At 56.0% G+C, this 20,854-nt stretch overlaps 1 protein-coding gene across 9 annotated transcripts in view; it reads right to left on the minus strand.

The window, feature by feature from the left end:
• LINGO1 (leucine rich repeat and Ig domain containing 1) overlaps positions 1–20,854 on the minus strand; it is a 322,019-nt gene that overhangs the window by 101,729 nt on the left and 199,436 nt on the right. For 8 of the 9 annotated variants that reach the window (XM_008963493.4, XM_008963491.5, XM_034939229.3 and 5 more), the window contains one exon: positions 13,525–15,755. The exons of the other annotated variant lie outside the window; for it this stretch is intronic. In XM_008963493.4, the coding sequence (XP_008961741.1) occupies positions 13,899–15,743 (1,845 nt within the window). In that variant the 5' untranslated portion in view covers positions 15,744–15,755 and the 3' untranslated portion in view covers positions 13,525–13,898. Of the gene's footprint in view, positions 1–13,524; positions 15,756–20,854 lie in introns of those variants that run through there. 9 annotated transcript variants of the gene reach the window in all.

Consider the following 20,854-nt stretch of genomic DNA (forward strand, 5'->3'; position numbering starts at 1 on the left):
GGAATTTGCAATCAGGGCACAGAGATTAGGTTAGCTGCAGGGAGCTGAAACACAAGGTGTGTTGGCTCCCGGCAGGGGCTGCCATTTTGGGGTAGTCAAGCTCAGCTAAGCTCAAGTTGATAAATGAAGGAGAAGAGGGGACAAGGAGGAGAAGGGAACAGATATTCAGAGGGAAGAGAGAGGAGAGACTCTGCAGCTCCAGGTGGAGATAGACACAGATAGGTGGTTTTCAGTTTGGGAGAGGGAGGCCTGGCAGTTCATTCTGCAACTGTGCTTCCTAAAATTTCTCTGTAACCTTATATTCAAAGGGCACTTTGTTTGAGAAGGACAGAAATCCACTGAAACTGGCCTTAAGACAGAGACTGACACCAGGACTGAGGTGACCAGAAATAGACCCTCAGATAAGATGTAGAGTTAGCTGGGAAAGAATGAAGGGGGGAGTCTGTGATCCGTGGTATGTGATAGCAAAGCCGCTAATTATGCCGTGCCCCATAGGTGTTGGGTCCTAGACCTCAGGACCTGCTGGAAGCCAGACTCAGGGGACCACAGAGAAAAGCAGAATCAGCGACTCCCCCTAGCCTGGCTCTGCCCCTCCTCACATCCTCTGTGACCTGCAGACTTGGCTCTCGGTAGCCCCCAGGCTCACCTTTCCCAGCCCCGCTGCAGAGAAAAACTCATAGTGACATGCTCCGGTTCCAAGTTCAACTATCCTAGGGAAGGGCTCTGTTTAGCAGCACTTGAGGCAGGTGCCAATTCCTTGTCCACGCATAGCAACAAGGAGATGTGGGTGTGATTGACCCAGCTTGGGTCAGGTTCCCTCCCCTAGACCAGGCCATGTCCAGGGTAGTGGGTTTCATAAGAAGACAGCAGTTTCTATTCATGTTGTATGATTTGGGGTGGCAGGGCAAGGAACACCTCACATAAACAGGGGCCCTTCTGTGCAGACACACACAAAAATGTCCACTCTTCTTTGGCACAGACATCTGGGGAGGTCAGGCCTGCTCCTACCACCTATTGCTCTCAGAAAAAGCGGAAGGGCCTGGTTGGCCTCTGTTGATGACAAGTGTGTAGTGTTGGCTAAAAACTTAGCATCCTCCCTGTTCGGCTACCCAGAAGTTTTCATTGCACTTGGGCTGACTTCCTCCCATGATCTTATGGCAGGTGTGTTGATAGGTAAAGCTACCACTTAGCCCAGTGTTCCCCAGCTTACTTGGTGACAAGACTCACCAGGGGTCCTTCTCAGACATTTTGATTCACAAGAGCTGGACTAGGTCTAGGAATCAGAATTCTGACTTTATCTTCGCTTGTGACTGGCCAGGAAACCCTGATTTAGGCCATGGAGGGTAAACCTCTCACCTGGCCTGAAATAAGACCAAACTAGAGGAATGAATGCCATTTGTGGCATGGACTCAGTTACCAGGAGGTCTTTAAAGCAGTGGTCTGTACCCTGGCTGCACCATAGAATCACCTGGGGAGATCTTGAAACGCTTATTACCCAGGCAGCACCCTGCACCAATGAAATCAGAATCTTCGGGAGTTAGATATCCGTATGTTTTAAAGCTCCCCTGGTGATTACAACATTCAGCCAGGATTGAGGACCACTGGTTTAGGGAAAGCCATCATTTTCACTCTACCCACACTCCTATTGCAAGATCCTGCCTCTCCCACAACGTGGAAAAGATGGCTTTCCCGACCTTCTGTCCTGCTTCAGCTAATTGGACCAAGGGTGGACACCCGACCTAATCCTGGCCCATTGTAGTTTCTCTTGGGAATTTGGAATTGAACACAGAGGCTAAGTTGCTCCAGGGAGCTGAGGCTGCCATCTTAGGGTAACTGTGCTCAGTTAGACACCTTGGGCAGAAGAGGAAGCCACTCCTTCTGCAGAGAGGGACAGGTGACCTGAGCCGATGTGCAGCCAGAAGCTGAGCCAAGGGGAGAGAGAGGGAGTGCATCCCCAACCCCCAGGCTGGCCTGGGCTTCCCTGAGACTCTATCCTTACAGAAACCTCCCTGTTAGAGGATGTCTTCAAACACTGTTCCTTGCAGTCAAATAGTTTTGGATACAGAACACTGAAAGCTAAAACTTGTCCCAGCCCAGAGCCCCACACTGCATTCCCTGGAGGGCCCAGCACAGGGCAGCAGCTGGCACCTATTGGGAACATCCACAAGTCAGGTGCTTTCCATGGGCATTGTGTACAAGTTTCCCAACAACGCTGTAAGGTGGGAATGATTGTCCCCTTTTGTAGAGAAGTGTGGTAATGTGCCCCGGGGTGTCTGGCTGGTTAGTGCAGAGCAGAGACATAAACCTGGGTATGCCAAATCACTTCCAATGGATCTCACTGGAAACCAATTATGCAAAACAGAGTAGAGTGGAGGTCCTGCTGCAGTAAGGGAGTAGGGGGCTGCTGCTTGCCTGTCCCCAGAGTGGGGACCAGGTGTGAGAGGAAGGCAGGGCTGCCCATTGAGGACAGCTCCACTTGGGCCCAGGCCCTGAGAGATGCTGCTGAAGAGGCAGGGCCCACAGTCCACACACACGGCGTGCTTGGAAGCTGAGACAGGAAGCTATGATTACTCACATTGTTACTGTCGCTGTCATCCAGGCTAAAGAGCACTTGGTGAACCACAGGGCCTGCTCCTCTGCCATCCGGCATGGTTTCTCATAATGCCAGGGACTGGTATCCCTGATCACAATTTTCAAATGTGTATTGCTTGAGTGATCCCCTCTTTGGAGTCTGTCTCCCTCTCAGACTGTGAGCTCCCTGAGGGCAGGAGCTTTGCCTACCTTGTTCCTCATAATATTCCCATGCCTAGCCAGTGACTAATGAAAGTAGGTGTTCAATGAATAAGTGGGAAGGAGGAAGGGAGACAGTGTTCCAGAGCAAGAATCATTACATCATCTTATAGATGGGGAAAGGAAAACTCAGGGAGGGGAAACTGATGGGGATCACAGAGAATGACAGCTGATCTGTGCTAGAACCTGGCCCAGAGCCAGGAGAAAGGAACCAGAGAGAAAAGTAGGAGTGAGATTCTAAGATGGGTGAGGTATGAGCAATCTGGGATAAATGTATAGATACAGACTGGGTGTGGAATGAAGGAGCGGTGAGGACACCCTCAGCAAAGCCCCTTCCTGCAGCTGAGACCACACTCTGGTGAGGAACAGCCTCCCATTCCAGTGGGAGCAGGAGGAATGGACAGTGATGGCTCTCTCTGAGGCCCGTAGCGGCAGTAGATGGGCCACGAGCTGGAGATTGCAAAAGGCCTGCAGGGTCTCAGCACAGGGCCTGTTAGAAATCATCCTTGCCCATAATATTCCTACAGAGAGAGACAGATAAGCTTGTCCATCTAATGTGGTCAAAGACAGTTATGACTGGTGGTCACCACAGACTCTAACTTTCTACCCCAATGAGACAAGTCTCCCTTTTGGACAGGGCACCTGGTGTTGGAATGGGTCTGGCTGTGTGGCAAGGACATGCCCTGCTTGCCCTTCACCGTGAGTCACCTGGTCTAGGGGCCCACGACCGTTCTGAATGAAGTCTGGGGACTGGAAGCTGAGTGAGGAATTCCCAAGAATAATAACAGTAGAAGCCAACATTTATTGGTCACTTGCTCTGCACCAGACACTGCGATGAGTGCTTTGCGGGAATGATCTCACTTACTCCTTACATGTTACGTGGGCAACTTGCCCAAAGTTACACAGCTGGTAGGTTGCAGAGCCAGGATTTGGACCCAGGTCATCTGGCTCCAGACCCCATGCTGTTAAAGCCGTGCACTTAGCTGCTTTGACCAGCCTCCACCTCAACATATGCCTTGTGTTTCAACATGATCAAAAACTCAAGGACTGGTAGTGCCTAGTCCCCATTTACACAGGCCCTAAACCAGGGGACTGATTTTGAATATGTGTGTGTGTGTGTGTGTGTGTGTGTATGTGTGTGTGTCCTATGCCATGAGCTGCAGTTTGCCAGAAAAAAAGTGAGAGTGTGTGTATGTGTGCGTGTGTGTGAGATGGGGGAGAAAGGGTAGGGAACTTTCCGAGCAGAGGGAGGAACACATGGTGAGGCCTGGAGGGAAAGGAGCTTGGGCATCTGGGGAAGAGAAAGGAGGTCAATGTAATCTCTTCAGAATCCTGCGAAGGTGACAGGATTGAGTCACAGAGGCTTCCTGGAGGCTGAGCCAGGTCCCCTGGCAGCCACACAGTTCACCTCTGGCCAGGATGTGCACCTGTCCCCGGCCCATCCACAGGGAAGGGCATCTCTGGGATTCATTTTGGGCTCATTATCAGGCGCCTCTGAGGTACCCCTGCCACTCCTGCCCTCAGCCTAGCCCCATTCTAACCCTTTGAGGATGAGGGTCGAGGGCACAAGGGTCGCGAGTGGTGCGGGAGGTGGGACAGGGGTCCTGTGGCCACGCCCCTCCCTGGCCCCTCCCATCTCGTAGCCTGGCAGCTCCAGCTGGTCGCCTAGGAGACAGTGCCCGGCGCGCTCTCATTGGCCAGCCGAGGCTCCGAGGGCAGGAGCGAGGCTTCCGGGGGCTGCCCCCCTGCAAGTCCGTGTGTGTGTGTGTGTGTGTGTGTGTGTGTGTGTGTGTGTGTGTGTGTGTCTGTCTGTCTGAGGGGGAGGTGAGCACTGAGCCCAGGGGCCAGCCTGGCCGCGCTGTGATTCCAGGAAGGAGAGAGGCCGCGGCATGGAGACGGGCATGCGAGTGTGTCTGCGCCTCTGTGTGTGTGCAGGAGGGGCTGCTCTGTGGGTCTATGCATTCGTGTGAATGCAAGGGTGAGAGTGTCGCGTGTAAGTGTTCCAATGTAACAGCTATTTATCTGGTGTATATTGATGGTTTGTGCTTGTATGGGTGCCTGTGAAAAGGTTTTGTGTGGACCCGAATTGCTGCCTGGCTTTGTGGGAGAATATGTGAGGCTGTACATATGTGAGCTCCTCCGTGTGCCCACTTGTGCTTGCCTGCACACAAGGGGCATTGTGTGTGTGAGCATAGAGGTGTGCATACTCATGCTAAAGAACAAGCCTTGGCCTCTGTCTCCTCTGTTCCCACACCTCAAATCTTTCCTCCTTAGATTCTGAGATGTGTCCCTCTCATGCTCAAGCACCCACCATAGCTCCCCATTGCCTGGGTGGTGCGCTACAGAACACCCTGCCTCAGCTTCCCTAACCACCCACACTCATCCTACACTTCACATGAGCAGCAAGAGCCAGAAGGAGGGGGCAATTCTGTCTCTGGCACAGGGGAGTCTTCAAGGGCAAGGATGGAATATTCAAAGCAGATTTTCCTCATCCTAAGCCAGGGAACTGGAGCTAAGGGCCTGGGGACACTTGCAAAGCTGGTGCCTGCCTTTGATCTCCTCTCTCTACATGAATGGTTACTATCCCTTCACCCCCACTGCCTGTGGGACACTAGGCTCCATGGCTTCAGGGTGCTTCTGGGGTGTGGTCCTTGTCTTCCCGTAAAAGTGTTTGGAGAGCTTTCTATTGTGGGGGTGGGGCTGGAGGCCAGCTGGAGGGCACAGCTGGGACCTGGGAACCCATCACAGGCTGTCCTGGCCCCTGCAGCTTTTTGCCTCCACACAGAACAATTCCCCATCTACCCCACACTTCCAGCAGTCCCTCCTGCCTCTGGATGACCCTGGGAGCCCATCAACCTTCCAGCATCCCTGTCCCTTCCAGCTGCCCTGCAGGAGAAAGGGAACAACTGTCCTCCTGGCTCCTGGCCAGCCAGGTGCCAGCCAGTGGTCAGGCAGTCCTGCTTCACGCTTCTGGCCGCAGGGCTTCGCCACAGTCCCTACTTCCCAGCTAGGGGCTCTGCCTGGACTCACCATGGGCAGAGGACCTTGTTATTCCCCAGAGACCGTCTTGTCTGGTTGGGATCTCAGAGCCCGTTGTACCCAACTCTGGCTGTACAGAGAGGGAAAGTGAGGCAGAGGGTCGAGGACTCCCCCCAGGTGGTAGACGTTGGCAGGCTGCCTGAGAAGGACACAGGAAGACTCCAGAAAGGTGACCTCTGGGTGGAGGGGAGTGACTGTTCTGATGGCAAGGATCCTGGGGGCTTTGGACATCCTGGCTCTGGACTGAGCTGCGCTTGGGAAATGGGCAAGAGGTGGTCCTGGGGTGGCCAGGGTGGGGCAGGCGGATGGGTCAGCAGACCCCTTGCTCTGTTCCAGGAGACTGCATGGCGTGGAGGGAGGGATTTATGGGCCCAGGTATAGGGCTGGGCCATAAAGGTCATTCTGCTAGAGAGGCTGTGACTCTGCCTCACTTTGGCAGTGGCGTGGGGGCAGGGAAGTCAGATAGGGGACACCGCTGAGGCCTGGGGTGAACCCTGAAGCTGGAAGAATGTGAGATACCTAGTGTAGGCTTCTCCTAGGCCCTTGGGAGGGGTCAGTCCAGAGATGCTCAGGGTCTTATACAAGGTCACACCACCTCCTGGCACAGGGCTGTGGACAGAGCCCAGGAAAACAGATGCCTTGAAAGCTTCCCCCAGCCCCAGCTCTGGGTGCTGCGGAGGGGCAGCTGCATACCTCCTCCCATCCAGGTCTGCTCCCTGCGCCCTTGGAGTGTCCTGCAAGAGGGCTGGCAGTCAACGGGGGAACGAGGCTTTCCCGAGCCGGCTCTCTCCTCTTTACGACACCATATTTTTTAATGAGCTATGTAAATGTCTGCAAGTCAGACAGCAAAGGCAGGAAGTCAGAGCCTCCAGCTGCCGCCCCCGCCCCTGGGAATGGGTGGCCCCCTGGGGCCAGTCTGACCTTGTGTTTCCCATAGGAAGGTTTTCTGGATGCCATGGAAATGGCCACCTCCCAGTTCAGCTGAGTCAGAACTGGTGCTATTGCCGACTAACTTGTTTTGTGACCTTAGGCCTGTCACAAAATGCTGTTCCTCAGTTTCCCCTCACTGTACCTCAGTTTCCTCATTTACAGAATGTGTGCACACAAGGGGCATTTTGTGGTTTCTGAGGCTCCATGGCTTAGCCATGCAACTTGGGCAGCGGCTGGGCCTCTCTGAGGTTTGTGGTTCTCATCAGCAGAATAGGGAGCCGGCCATGCTGACTGCTGCCTTTGGGCTGAGCTTGGACCGCAGGAACCAGGAGGGATGCATCACGGGCAGGGCCCGCCTATCCTCTCTCTTGCCTGGCTTTCTCTTTCTTCTGCCTCCAGCTTCCTCCTCCTCTGTTCCTCCGGAACATCCTGCCACCCCAGCCACAGGATTGGCTGTCTACGTGGCTGTGTCACAGTCCAGACCGGGAGTGAGGGGGCGTAGGCAGTGGGTGTACAGGGAGAGCCAGACCTTGGGTCCCTGCTGGGGTCACATATAGGGCATGGAGAGGCCTCCTGGGTTGGCCTGAAGGCTGGGGTAGGAAGGAGCTGGGGCTGAGCACTGGGGCATCCCTCAGTCTCCGTGGCCCCTTCTCAGACACCAGCACTGTCACTTGGCAGGATGACAGGGCCTGGGCTTGGGCCACAGGACGAGCCATAATAGGCTTAAGGGGAGACTGTAAATCCCTTTCCAGGCTGAGCAATCAGCTCCTTCAGGCAGGCAGAGGCTGGAGCTCCCGGGGGAGGGCCCTGTACTCCTAGGGATGTGTCATGTGGTTGCTGTTCTTAGACTCCTGCCCCATGGTCCCTAGTGGCCCAGCAGGGACCAGGCCAGGCCTAGAGTGCCAGTCCCTCAGAGCAGGCTGCGGGGCCTGGGTCTCAGGGCCCTACAGGGATGCCAGGTGGGTTGGGGGCCAGGATGGGGGAATTGACTGGCAGAAGCTTAGAGCACGCCCCCACCACCATGTGCTCACCCATCCAGGCTACAGCACACTCTCCTCCCCCAACTTCCACAAAGAAAGGAGGCCGTGCCTGCTTCACAGATGAGAAGCCTGAGTCTGGAGTGGTTCGGGCCCAATGTGGGGCTTTGTTTCAGGGAAGTATTGATGCCCTAAGTATGAATCCTGACGTCAGCACCTAGCTGGTCGTGGGCCGCAGATAGTCACTTCTCAGTATTCTCATCTGAAAGGGAGCCTGTAAGCCCCTCCTCCTGGGATGATGAAATAAGAGAAGGCACATAGAGCATCTGGCCTGGGGCCTGGCACAAACCCTCAATGAACAGTAGCTATTGTGATTATTGCCATACTTCCCCCCGTACCCTCACTATGGAAAGGGACTCAGACTGCACAGCAAACTTGGGTTCAGGTCCTGGCTTTTTCCTTACCAGCTGTAGATCACTGGGACAGTCACCATCTCTCTCTAAGCCCCCTACTTCTGAGCAAACCATACAGGGCTGTGCACCCGTGAGTGGTTCCTCAAAGGAATAAGGCACCACAGAGGTCCCTGTGACTTCCAGGGACTTCCAAGGTGACTTCCAAAGGTGGCCGTGACAACTCTCACACCCTGAGTGCCCTTTTGCGTGTGACTGCATCTTGTCCTAGTGAGAGCTGGGCTCTGTCCTCCCTCTCGTTGAATCTAGGGGGATCTGAGACTGCCTTGGCCAATAGAATGCAGCCAATGTGGTGCTATGGGTCTGCCTGGCCTCGGCCTCGAGAGACCTGGGAGCTTCCATTTATGTCATCTTGGAGTGCTGAGTTACCTTAAAGAAGTCTAAAACTCAGACCATGTGGAAAGAGAGGAGCCAGCGGCCCTGCAGTCCTTCCAGCCTCCCAGCTGAGGCAACAGACATGGTCAGAAGCCACCTAGGACCTTCAGCGGCAGTGAAGTCTCCCCAGTCGACGCCACACAGAACTGAGATGAGCTGTTCTCACCAAGCTCTGCCCAAGTTCCAGAGCTAGGAACAAATAAACAGTTGTTTTAAACCACGAAGTTGTGGGCGTGGTCGTTATGCAGAAATAGATAACTGATCCAATCCTTCATGCTTTCTGCACCATCTTCACCCCAACTTGGCTTGTGCAAGGTTGAGCTCCTTGGCCCCAGCTGATTGGACAAGGGGATGGGCACCTGACTTCAAGGCAGCCAACCGATTGGCTGGTGAGTGACCATTCAGCCTTTTTTTTTCTCTGGAGACTAGGAATGAAGAAATCAAAGGCCTTAGCCAGACTACAAAGGAGGCTGGAGCTTGGGGTTTTTGAATGGGAGCTGGGGCAGGGGTGGGTGGGTGACTTTCAGTCCTGTACAGGCTGTCATGTCATCAGAGGGCACCAAGTTGGGGAAAGAAGCAGGAAAGGTGATATGGAAGCAGGTTCTCTGAGGGTTCCATAAATCACTTAGCTCCAAGTGGGCTGTGCTCCCTGTTCCTTGTACCTCATGAACCCTGACTTCAGGCCCTAAAATACTCAAGGGCCCTTGGCCAGCTGGTGGCAGAACTTCCCCAGGGGCTCCTGATACCAGCCAGGGGTCTACACTCCTCCTCTTACCCCTTCTCCCTTGCTCTCTGTGACATATTTCCCTGTCTCCTTGTCCTCCAGGGCCCCAGGGCACAGCCACTCTCTCTCCTGGGCAAACAGGGCTCATGAGCTGGAGTCTGCTTCTATCCTCTCCACACAGCCCTGAGGCCTCCAGTGGCAAAGCAGAGGGTATGGCCAGGTTTGGTTTCTACCCCAACCCATTTGCCATCCCTGTTGTGTCCCGCACAGTCCCTTACCCTACCAGTTCTTGAGTTCAGCTACCACTCCCTTGCTTGCCCATAAAGATGTCATGCTAGTAACAGTGGTCATTAGTGTACCCAACAGGTGCCACACCCTGTGTAGGTGGGTACTTTACAACACTGTCTTCGATCTTCCCAGACACCCTGTAAACATAGGAGTTAACCCTATTCTGCATGTGGGACTCAATGGTGGAGGTGGGATTTGAACCAAGGTCAGCCTGACTCCAAAGCTCACATTCCATCTACCACTCTGCTGTATGACTCTAGGCAGGTTACTTTCCCTCTCTGAGCCTTGTATTCTGACTTGTGAGGGGTAAACCAGGGAAGGGTCCTGGTGCTCACTGCTCCCTCTAATACTCATCTTCCTGGTGCCACCCTCGGGCGGGTCCACTTGAATGTCGAAGGTGGGTTCCCAGTCTCAGCATCCTTTCTGGTTCCGGCATGTCTGCCTCATAGAGGAGCAGGCCTGGAGGCTGTGCTGCTTTCAGTCTCCTGGAAAGCAGGCTGGACTCTCAGGATTCAATATCTTGCCTTTTCCCCAACAGCTTCTTCCAACCTCATCCCCTTGGCCCCAGATTAAAAGGTGAGCAGAGCAGTGGGCTCCCAATAGGGTTTGAGGCAGCAGGGCGTCCTGACTCCAACACCCCATGGGGTCTGAGGCAGAGCAGGGCCATCAGGGCTCTGGGGGAATGTGGGTGGCCCAGGAAGGCTCCGACCCTTCAAACCACCTCTGGGCTCAGGTTCCAGCTGTGTGTGTGCCAGGGCAAGGCAGTATCTGCTCCTCCTTTCCCCGTCTCAGAGGCTGTCCAGGCATGAAGAAAGCAGCCTCTCCAGCCTGGCTTCCCAGACGATGCCCTTTAAATCCAGCAGTGCTTTTAGCAGCAGTTGAGTTCACGACCCTCTTCCACAGAAGGTTACACAGCTCTGAAGGGGCTGCACCTGGACTAAAACCCACCTGGGCTCTGCCCAGTCCCCAGTCCTCTCTGCTTGGGCAAACCCAGTCCATGGGTCCTGGGCACTCACATTCCCCCAAACTGATCCTGCCCCCATCTGAAAACAACCTAGTAATTTTCTCATGTTCTTGAGTTTCCTCAGGGGGCCGTTCTCTCCCAGTAGCCAGGAATAAATTGGCCCCTTGACCTCCCTGCTCTTACCAGCCTTGAGGCATCCCAGAGGGGTTAGTAAGAACCCATATAAGCTGCCTCCTGCAGAGGACGGTGCCAACTGGGCTTCCAGGGCTGGGACGATGGAGGGGGCCCATGCACCAGTCTCTCCTGGGAGGAGGGGCAGGGCTGGGACGATGGAGGGGGCCCGTGTGTCGGTCTCTCCTGGGAGGAGGGGCAGGCTTGTGGGGTTTTTGAAGACTCACTTGGCCTCCTATTGTATACAGACCCAAGGACCCCTCCCCCTGTCCCTCGTGCTCCTCTGAATGCTCTCCTGCCCAGAAGTGGCTCTGAGAAGCCTTGAGTCAGTTTTAGAAGTCTGTGGCTCTGAGAGTCTGGAAACAGGCCCCAGATCGGTCACTTAGAAGCTGTGCGATTTAGGATAAGCTGCCACCCTCTCTGGCCCTCCCCCTCTGCATCTGTGTAAGAGTGGGGTCATCACCACTGCCACTTGTAGAGGACTGACTGAATGGCAGGCACTGCACCAATCCACAAGCCAACCCACGTGCCTTCATTTCATCCTCCTGATGACCAGAACAAGTAACATCGTCTGTTTTACAGGCGAGAAGTCTGGGGCTCAGAGGAGTTAAGTAACAATGCCGAGCAGCTGGTAAGTGCTGGAAATGGAACTCAAACTCAGACCTGACCTCAAACCTTACAGCCTTATAATCACAAGTCTAGGCTGCCCACAGGGACCCTCAACCGTTGCACACCAATAGTCCTGGACTCAGGATCCTATGGGGAGAGGATCCTGTTTCTTCTCAGGGGATAAAGCCTGAGAAAGGGGATAGTTCAGAAGGCTTGAGCCTCCCCTAGAACCAGGGACAGTCTTAGGTGGTGGTTGGGAGATGGGGGAGAGGGCAGGCTGGCCCAGCTATGGCTACCAACTGCTTCAGCTGGAACCAGGAGGCAAGCAGCCTCTCAGAGATGCCTTTAGATTGAATGAATGAATAAGTGATTGAGTGCCAACTCCATACAAGACTCCGCCCACCATGCCATCCCACCAGAGGCTTGGTTTAGAAGGTGCTAGGCATGTAGCTGTGCCAGTTTGGGTGGGGGCGTGGGCCCTGGGAAGAACCCTGGTGGGAGGAGCTGCATCCCGGAAGTCTCCTGCTGTGAGGGCTGACTTCCCTATTGCTCCCCCTCCACGTTCAGCTGGGTCTGTGCCCATTGATTCTCGCATCGCTGGAGTTCTCCCCTAGCCGGAAGAATGAGCAACAGGATCGCCCTGGGTCCACTATGGGGCTGGACCCAAGGAGTTCCCAAGGAAAGAGGGAACCTGGAAGGGAGAAACCAGGCCTCCCTGACCCTGAAGCCCCTCCTTCCTGACAGAGATTGGGGGTGGTCTGCTGGCTGACCTACTGGCCCAGCTTTTTGGGTCAAGGTCCATGGCCGATGGGAAACTTACAAGGTGACTGCCTGGCTCTTCACACTGTGTTGTCAGGGGCATCCCTCTCCAGGGTCAAGTTTGGAGCTGCTGGATTTGGTTTGAATGGGCACGGCTGGAAGCAACGGGTGGGGGGTCTGTTTTCTGAGCCTCCGGGTCTGCTCATGTGCAGGTGGATCCCAGCCCCAAACACAGAAGCCCTAACAGCCCAGGACAGGCTCAGAGCATGGCCTGGTGGAAGATGGGACCAGACTGGGCCTGGGAAGCCTCAAGGGCAGCCCCAGAACTGCTTCTCCCAGTCCCCACAGCCTGGGCACTCTACATGGGAAATGGCATACAGTAGGTGCTTGATAAATGCTGTGCAAAGAAGGCTTGGGGAGAGCTGATGCTCCCAATCCTTGCATCAGTCTAGGCCAATGCTGTAGGGGGCCTCCAGCCTCTGGGGAGCTAAGCCTTGAGCCCTGTAGAGCTGTTACCATCAGGCCTGGCAGTCAGACCCACCACCAGACCAGAGGTGAGGGACTCTCTATGCCCGTAGCCTCAGGATCCCCTTCAGGTCTAGAGCCCCCTTCTCCAGCCAGTGCTGCCAGCCCCAGCCCCAGCCGCTGTCCTAGGAGGAGCCTCTGGAAGTCCCTGGAGCAGCACTCCCCCTGACACCCCCCCAGCCCTACCCCCATGGAGGGCCCCTCGGCAGCCCCATCCCCCACAGTGAGATAATAATGACCATAATGAGAACAGTCACCCACACGTGTGCACAGCGCTTTACAGGTTACAAAGTGTTTCACATACATCATCTCATCAATTCCTCACAACAGCCCTGTGAGGTAGGCAGGGCAGGGGGTAATGTTCCCATTTGTACAGATGTGGAGACTGAGGCCCAGAGAGGCCAGTGACCTGCTTGAGGCCACACAGCAAGTGAGCAGCAGAGCTGGGACCAGAGGCTGGGGTGGGCCCCACCTCCAGCCCCTGGCTCTCTCCACTGACTGTGCTGTCCCCCAGGAGGACCCCAGCCCCTGTCCAGAGTCTCAGCCACACCCGAGCCAGGCTCCCACCCCTTGCAGTAGTGCCGCCTGGCAGCCCAGCAGACAGGCTCCCACCCCCATCGGCAGACCTGTCCCCTCCACCTGCGCCCTGCAAAAAGCCAGCCCGGAGCTGGGCCCAGGCCTGCCCCCTAGCCTGCTCCTGATGGTGCCTGGGGCGGGGTGGGCAGGTGGGTGGGGCTGGAACCTCCTTTCCTGTTTTCCTGAGTGATCCCTCCCCACTGGGGAAGAGAAGAGAAAGGAGGAAGAAAAGGAGGAGGAGGAAGAGAAAAACAAGAAACTGAGTTGGAAGAGGGCCCTGGAGCAATCAGGACGTCAAAAGTTTGCATTCCGACTAGCTATAGGAAATAGTTTTTTTCTCTTTTTATTATTTCAAGTTTTCATAAAAATCCATAATTATTGAAACCCAAGTTACAGAGAAAGTTCGTAACTTTTTTATTGAATTATTGACTCTGCCGCGTGTCGGTTCGTCGGCTTTCAACTCCAGTCTGTCAATGCCCCTGTGTAGGTGGGGTCCCCAGGTCTGGGCTTCTGAGGTCCTGGTAGAAGGAGGGCAGGTGGTGAGGGCTGGCGGGGGGCAGCAGGGGACGGAGGCGGGAGGGAGAAAGAGAACGTGTGTAGAAGGGTAGGGAGGAGGTGGGAAGGACTGGAGAGTGAGCAGGTGGCGGCCAGGCCCCTTCCCCTGCCCGGCCGCCCGGGGGTCCCTGCCCCCCGCCCCGGCCTCATATCATCTTCATGTTGAACTTGCGGGGCGCGTCGGCGGAGCTGATGCCTGCGTCCGACTTTCGGGGCACATACTCGATCTCAATGTTGTGCTTTGTGTTGCCCTTGCCCCGGCTCCAGAGAAACAGCAGCACCAGGCAGAAGAGGACGACGCCCAGGAAAGAGATGAAGCCCATGGTGGTGGCGATGATGAGGGTCTTGATGTCGAAGGGGAAAGGCACAGTGGCGCGGGTGCTGTTGGCCTCTCCCTCGCCCGGCTGGTTGGAGATGAAAGCGAAGGTCTTGTTGGGCTGATGGGGCCAGTCGGGCGAGTAGCTGCGCACATGCAGGTGGGCGGGCATGGAGTCGTTGCCGCCTGCGTTGGCCGCGATGCACAGGTACGTGCCGTTGTCCTGTACCTGGGCGTAGCGCACCTCCAGCGTGCCATCAGGGAAGACTGTGAGCCGCCCATTGCTCTTGGCTGAGACCAGGTGCTTTCGGGGTGAGAGCCAGAGGATGGCGGGCGGCGGGTCGCCATCGGCCCGGCACACAAACTGCACCGTGTGGCCCTCGTCCACAAACACCTGCTGGGCCTTGCGGTCCCGGATGCGGGCGCGGCGGCAGGTGAAGTAGTTGGGCAGTAGCACATCAGGGAAGTCCTTGAACTCCTTGCCCTGGACAAACTCCGGCGTGGCGCACGTGGGCTGCTGCCGGTTGAAGTTGAGCCGCCAGCGGCGCCGGAACACCCACAGGAGCCGACAGTCGCAGGCCAGCGGGTTGGAGTCCAGGATGAGTGTCTCCAGGTTGCCCACCGAGTGGAAGACTGATTCCTCCAGTGTGGTCAGCTGGTTGCCAGAGACATTGAGCACGCGCAGGTAGTTGAGGCCGCGGAAGGCATAGGGCTCCACCACGGCCAGCTGCCCGCCCACCAGCTGGATCTCCTGCAGCCGGAGCAGCTCATGCAACATGGAGCCCTCAATGGTGCTGATGGGGTTGTAGGAGAGGTTCAGGAAGCGGAGATAGACTAGGTGGCGGACGGCCAGGTAGGGCACAGCGGTCAGATTGCAGTGTGTGATGGACAGGGACGTCAGGTTGAGGCCGTAGAGGCAGTTGGGTGTCATGGTGTCCAAGTAGGGCCAGTGGGAGATCTCCAAGACCTTGAGTCGGTACAGCCTCTTGAAGGAGTAGTCCCGGATGGCATTGATGTTGAGGTGCCGGAGCCTCAGGACGATGAGGCCGTGCAGGTGGGACAGCGCCTCGGTGGGGATGGAGGTCAGGTTGCATTTCTCCAGCGTCAGCTGCTCCAGGCTGTTGAGGCCGCTGAAGGCGCGGTGAGAGATGTAGACGAGGTCATTGTCGCCAACCTCCAGTGACTTGAGGTTGTACAGGTCCTGAAACATGTAGTCCAGCAGGATAACGATCTTGTTCTCGCTGATGTCCAGCTTGGTCAGGTTGCTGAGGCCAGTGAAGACGCCTAGCGGGATGAGCTTCAGGCGGTTGCTGCGGAGACCCAGCGTCCGGAGGTTGAAGAGGTTGTTGAAGGCGCCGGGCTCCACGGCGCTCACGATGTTCTCGTTGAGCTCCAGCTCCTCCAGGTGCGGGAAGCTGGCGAACTCGTCCTGGTTGAGCGTTTTGATGCGGTTCTTGCCTAGGTCCAGCAGGCGCGTCTCGGTGGGGATGCCCTCGGGGACTGCCACAAAGCGCTTGCGGTGGCACAGCACAGCGCGGTCCTGGGCGGAGCACTCGCAGCGGGGCGGGCAGCCCGTGGCCGAGCCTGACAGCACTGAGCCCAGCACCAGCAGGAGGATGGGCTGCCAGCAGGCCAGGAGGGGGCTGGGCATGCTCCTCACGCCCCCCGCCAGCATCCTCTTGCTCACCTGCAGCCGGGAGCAAGCACAGGACAGAGGTGGCAGTTAGGGGGCAGTGTGTGTCTGGACGCCACCCCAAGCCACCTGGGCCCCTCCTGCCCTGTCACGATGACCCTGATGCAGATAGAGAGGCAGGGTCCAGATGCCCAGGCCAGAGGGCTTCTGGCCTCCTCATGCTGCCCCCTCCTTGCCTCTTACCCTGCCTGGAGTCTTCCCAAAGGACCCTCCCAGCATCCTTGGAATGGAGGGGCTCAGGGAAGGGGCGGGTCACCTCAGACAGCCTGGCATTGGCACCATCTCCTTTACATTTCACAGGCGGTTGACTCCAAGCACACACCCTGCCCTGAATCACAGCTCCCCTGGTGCTCATCAGGGATAAAACCAGACCTGCTGAGCCGCCCTTGGGCTCACAGTGGGGATCAAAGGGGCTCAAGGGCTGAGGCCTCTAGGAACAGCCCCCAAGAAGCCGGAGCAGAGCAACCAGGAGTGTGGCTACCCCTAGCCTGCACGGCCAGGGCTTCTGAGGCTGCTGGGGGCCCCACTCGCTCAGCCCTGAGCCCTGAGTCTCCCCAGGTGCAGACGCCATGCCCCCTCCCCATCAGCTCTGTGGCTGGGTCTGCAGTAAACCAATGGCACCTGACACTGTTCACGGGTCTGTCACCCATGGGGTTCCTGGATTGCTGGGGGACACCCTCATCCAGAAGGCCCAGCCCTGAAGCTGCCCTCCCTCCTCCCCCTGCACCTGCAAATCCAAATCCAGCCTGGACTCCTGGTGGGATCTGTGACTCTCCACTTCCTCTGGGTCCCATCGGTGACCCAGCTCAGGCTCCTGAGCCCAGGGCCCGGAGAATGTCTTTTCCTGCCTCCTGGTCTTGACTCCTGCAGTTCTTTCCTCTGGCAATGCCCCTTCCCTGGCTGTTGAAATTCCATCCACAAGGCCTAATTGAAGTCCGCTGCTCTAAGAAGTGTTTTCTGTTACCCAATAAGAAGTGAAGTGTGCTCCCCTTAAAAAGACCCTCCAGCCGTCACCTGTCTGTCTCTCAGGGCTCCCACCACCTTCTTCCTAGTACCAGAGTTCTGCACAGCTGCTAGTCTGAGGAAGGCACCATCAGATTCCCACAGGCCAGGACAGCCAGGCAACCCTGGAGGAGTGTGCCCCAACTACAGCACCGAGGCTTGTTCAAGCTGGGCCCTGAAGCCATGCAGGGCTTGGGAGGTGGTGACATGAGAAACCATGCCAGGAGCAGGGTCCAGCTTGCATATAGGCTGCAGGTGGAGTGAGCAAGGGGTATGCGGGAGCCTCCGTGACCCTCTCCCACCCCCTGTTCAGAGACCACTGGTCCCTACTTCTGCCCCAAACTGCCTCCCATCTCCTCCTTCCCTCTTCTCTCTCCATCCACCCCCATGAGAAACTGGCCTGGCAAATAGGGTGAGTAGGGGGGTTGGGGGAGGGTAGGTCAGACCCTAGGAGCTGCTCCAGGGGTGGATCAGATGGCCTCTGGGAGCCAAGCTGCAGTCATCTAGCTGCTGGTGGGGTAAAGACCCATCCCTGCTCCTCTACTGCAGCCTCCAGTGCCCCTAGGGCTTTGCTGCTGTGTCCACACCCTGTACTCATGGCCCGGAAGGGGCTCAGTGCAGGAGGGGGAAGCCCAGACCGGATGTCCCACCTCTCCACCCTAGCTCAGGCCCTTCTCCCACCCCTTCCCATACCTCACACAGCCCCTGCTTTCATGGCCACAGGCCATCCATCCTTGTCATCCATGCATCAGCCATTAAGGCAACTGAGGCTCACAGAGGCTGTGGCTGTCCAAGGTCACCCAGCCAGTAGAGGGAGCAATTCTGGGATAGGAGCTCTGGTCTGTCCACAAAACCACACACTTGCAAATGCTCCACCAGTCTCCCAGGACTGACGGGAGCTTCGTGGTTGTTGATTGACTAAGTCACTGATTAAGCAGAGAGGATTCAGGGTGTCACTGACATGTTATGGAATCTGCAAGGGTTCTGTTATCCCCAAGGGCTTTGTCCACCCTGACCCTCCCTTCAGCCCCTCTCATCCTCTCTCCAGGCTCTTCTGCAGTTCAGCTTCTCCCCACCCCACCCCCACCAGGCTATTTTCCACAGTCACACACGCTCCAGTGACCCACCAGAAAAGCAAACATCCTGACAGGCGATCAATAAGTAATTGGGCTGGCAGCTGGGGCTGGCGCGGGTGTGAGGCTGGGGACCTCAATAGGTAAATAGGACTTTTAGCATCCAGCTCGGGGCCAGGCTGGCGGGTTGGGGGAGCTGCTGGAGAGAAGGCTGGGGAATGAGGGGGGCTAGTGAGGACACGGGCCACCCCGAGGTGCTGGTAAGCCCCTCTTATACAGACACGAATCTGGCACACAGGAAGCTTGCACCACCGGGCCTCAACCTGCCCACCCACCTCTTTTCCCACCAGTCCCTGAGCAAAGCCACCTGGGCCTCCCCACTTTGTCCTGCACACTCCTACCTCTAAGCCATCTTGTTCTGGAGAACTGTCCCAGACTCCTGCCCCAGCAGACTTTGCAACCTTCCACCCCAAAGGCCACCTCCTCCAGGAGGCCATCCTTGACCTACTCAGTCAGATATCACCTCTTGTCCCCAACATTGTTATTCTTATAGTAGTGATTTTATGAAACTGGTATATAGCACACCTCATTCCCATAGTGATTTGAACCAACTGACAGAAAAATTATGCTACAAGATGATAAGAAGATAAAAGCTAAAAAAGGGAAGCCAGTCAGGAAAGAATGCCACCAAGTCCTGCCTAATGACGAAAGGTGAGAGCTTCCTAGTGACCTTGAGCAAAGAGGGAAATATGCTCCAAAGCCTCAGCATTTGGCATCTCTCCTGTAATGTATGTTTAATCCTGGTTCAGTCACGGGTGTGTGTGTCTCACCTGCTAGAGAGTGAGGTACCCAGGGGCAGAGAGTATGTCTGTAGCTCAGAGTGAAGTGTGACACAGAACAGACCCCCGTGAATGTTCTCTGAAAGGAAACATGCGCATGAGTGAGTTTTTGCAGGAGTGGAAGCCCTGCAGGTGGGGCTAACCCTATATCAGGCCCACTGAGCAATGAGAGACCTGAGGAATTGAAGTATGTTGGAAGCCGGGCATGGTGGCGCTGCAATCCCACTGTTATCCCATTGTAATCCCAGCTACTCAGGAGGTTGAGGCAGGAGGATCACCTGAAGCCAGGAGCTCAAGACCAGGCTGGGCAACATAGTGAGATGCCCATCTCCCACAGAAATTTAAAAATTAGCCAGGCATGGTGGGGTGCACCTATAGTCCCAACTACTCAGGGAGATTGAAGTGGGAGAATCCCTTGAGGCCAGGAGTTTGAGGCTACAGTGAACTGTGATTGTGCCACTGCATTCCAGCCTGGGCAACAGAGCAAGACTCTCCATCTGTAAAAACAATAAATAAATAAAATAAAATAAAATAAAATAAAAAAGAAATACATTGGTAGAAAAGCTGGGTCAGCCTTGCCCTGTACAGCTGCCACCCCCAGGCCTGGCAGTTGGTCCCACAGAGCCATGGGCCATGCTCCGTGGGAGCAGGACAGCTCTGGGAGGGTACGGGCTCTGAGATGCCTCATCTCATGCCTCTTACATGCGGCTGCCCTAACGGTGGGGAAGCTGAAGGTTGAGAGAGGCTAGGATGCCTGCCCAAGCTGGCACAGCAAGGGCACAGTCTCCGCTGGGCCTAGTCTCCTGGTCTCCCACCCCCATGGGGTCCCTGTCATCTAGGGATGCTGGCAGAGTCACGTCTGAGGGGTCACCCAAACTGCTGAGTGGGCAATGTGCCGCTCCTGCCATCCTGGCACTGTTCATTCTGCTGGCTACTCCTGCAACTGTCAAGAAAAGGTATTTTATGCATTTTAATCAGTGTTTTATTTTGGATCCTTGCCCCCTGAAGGGCTTCCTACAAGGGTAAGAGTTTAAAAATTGAACCAATAAATACTAAGGAAATAAAACATCAAAGACAGGCAGGTGGGCAGGCAGCAGAGAGCTGTGCCTGGGGCACCACACACAGAACCTAAAGCATCCAGAGTCCTTCCCAGGCTCAGACAGTGGGGGACGCTGAGCCATCAGACCAGCACTGCAGAGGGCAGGCCCTAGGCTCTACGCTGCCCCCACAGTGGGAGGGACAGGCTGCTGGCCACCGGCCACACCCTCCTTCATGTCCCGGGGCAGATACGGCCTGGTTCAGGCAATGCTCCCTGACACATGCAGTTCTCTGTGGCCAGCCTGCTGTGTGACCTCGGCAATGCCTGCCCTCTCTGGCCTGCACAGTAAGGGCTCCACTTCAGTGTCCCTGAGGGTGCTGCCACCAGAAACTAGCCTTTTTCCAGCTGGAAGGTCGACATCCTCAAACCTTGCTAAAGGGTAAAGGGGAATGGGAGGCTCAGACCCAAAATTGCACTTTCACTGGGGCTGGAAAAATCTCTCTGTGGGAGGGGGGCTCAGGATGGTGGGCTCCCTTCCTTGGGGCATCACATTCAGGGTGTGCCCCCAGGGTCTCAGGGTGAAGGAGGGTAGTTAGGGGAGATGGAAGGGGCCTGGGATCACCCATGGACAGGTTCAGAGAACACTGAGAGGGCTCAGGAATCACTCTGTGCCATAGGCAGCATCTGGAGGTCCAGGGGGGCAGGGACGTGACTCCCCCACAGCATCCTCTACAGGCTCATCCACCAGACACCTTCTTTAGAAAAGGGAAGGGACTAACACTTGGACAGTCCCTGCTATGGGCCAGGTTTGGGGCCTTTTTTTTTTTTTTTTCTTTTAGATGGAGTCTCACTGTGTTGCCCAGGCTGGAGTGCAGTGGCGAGATCTTGGCTCACTGTGACCTCCACCTCCCAGGTTCAAGTGATTTTCTGGCCTCAGCCTCCCAGATAGCTGCGATTATAGGTGTCCACCACCACACCAGGCTAATGTTTGTATTTTTACTAGAGACAGGGTTTCACCATGTTGGCCAGGCTGGTCTTGAACTCCTGAACTCACGTGATCCACCCACCTCAGCCTCCCAAAGTGCTGGGATCACAGGCATGAGCCACTGTGCCCAGCTGAGGTTTGGGGCTTTATACCCA

Source organism: Pan paniscus, chromosome 16, assembly GCF_029289425.2.
Source record: "Pan paniscus chromosome 16, NHGRI_mPanPan1-v2.0_pri, whole genome shotgun sequence".
NCBI classification, from domain to species: domain Eukaryota; kingdom Metazoa; phylum Chordata; class Mammalia; order Primates; family Hominidae; genus Pan; species Pan paniscus.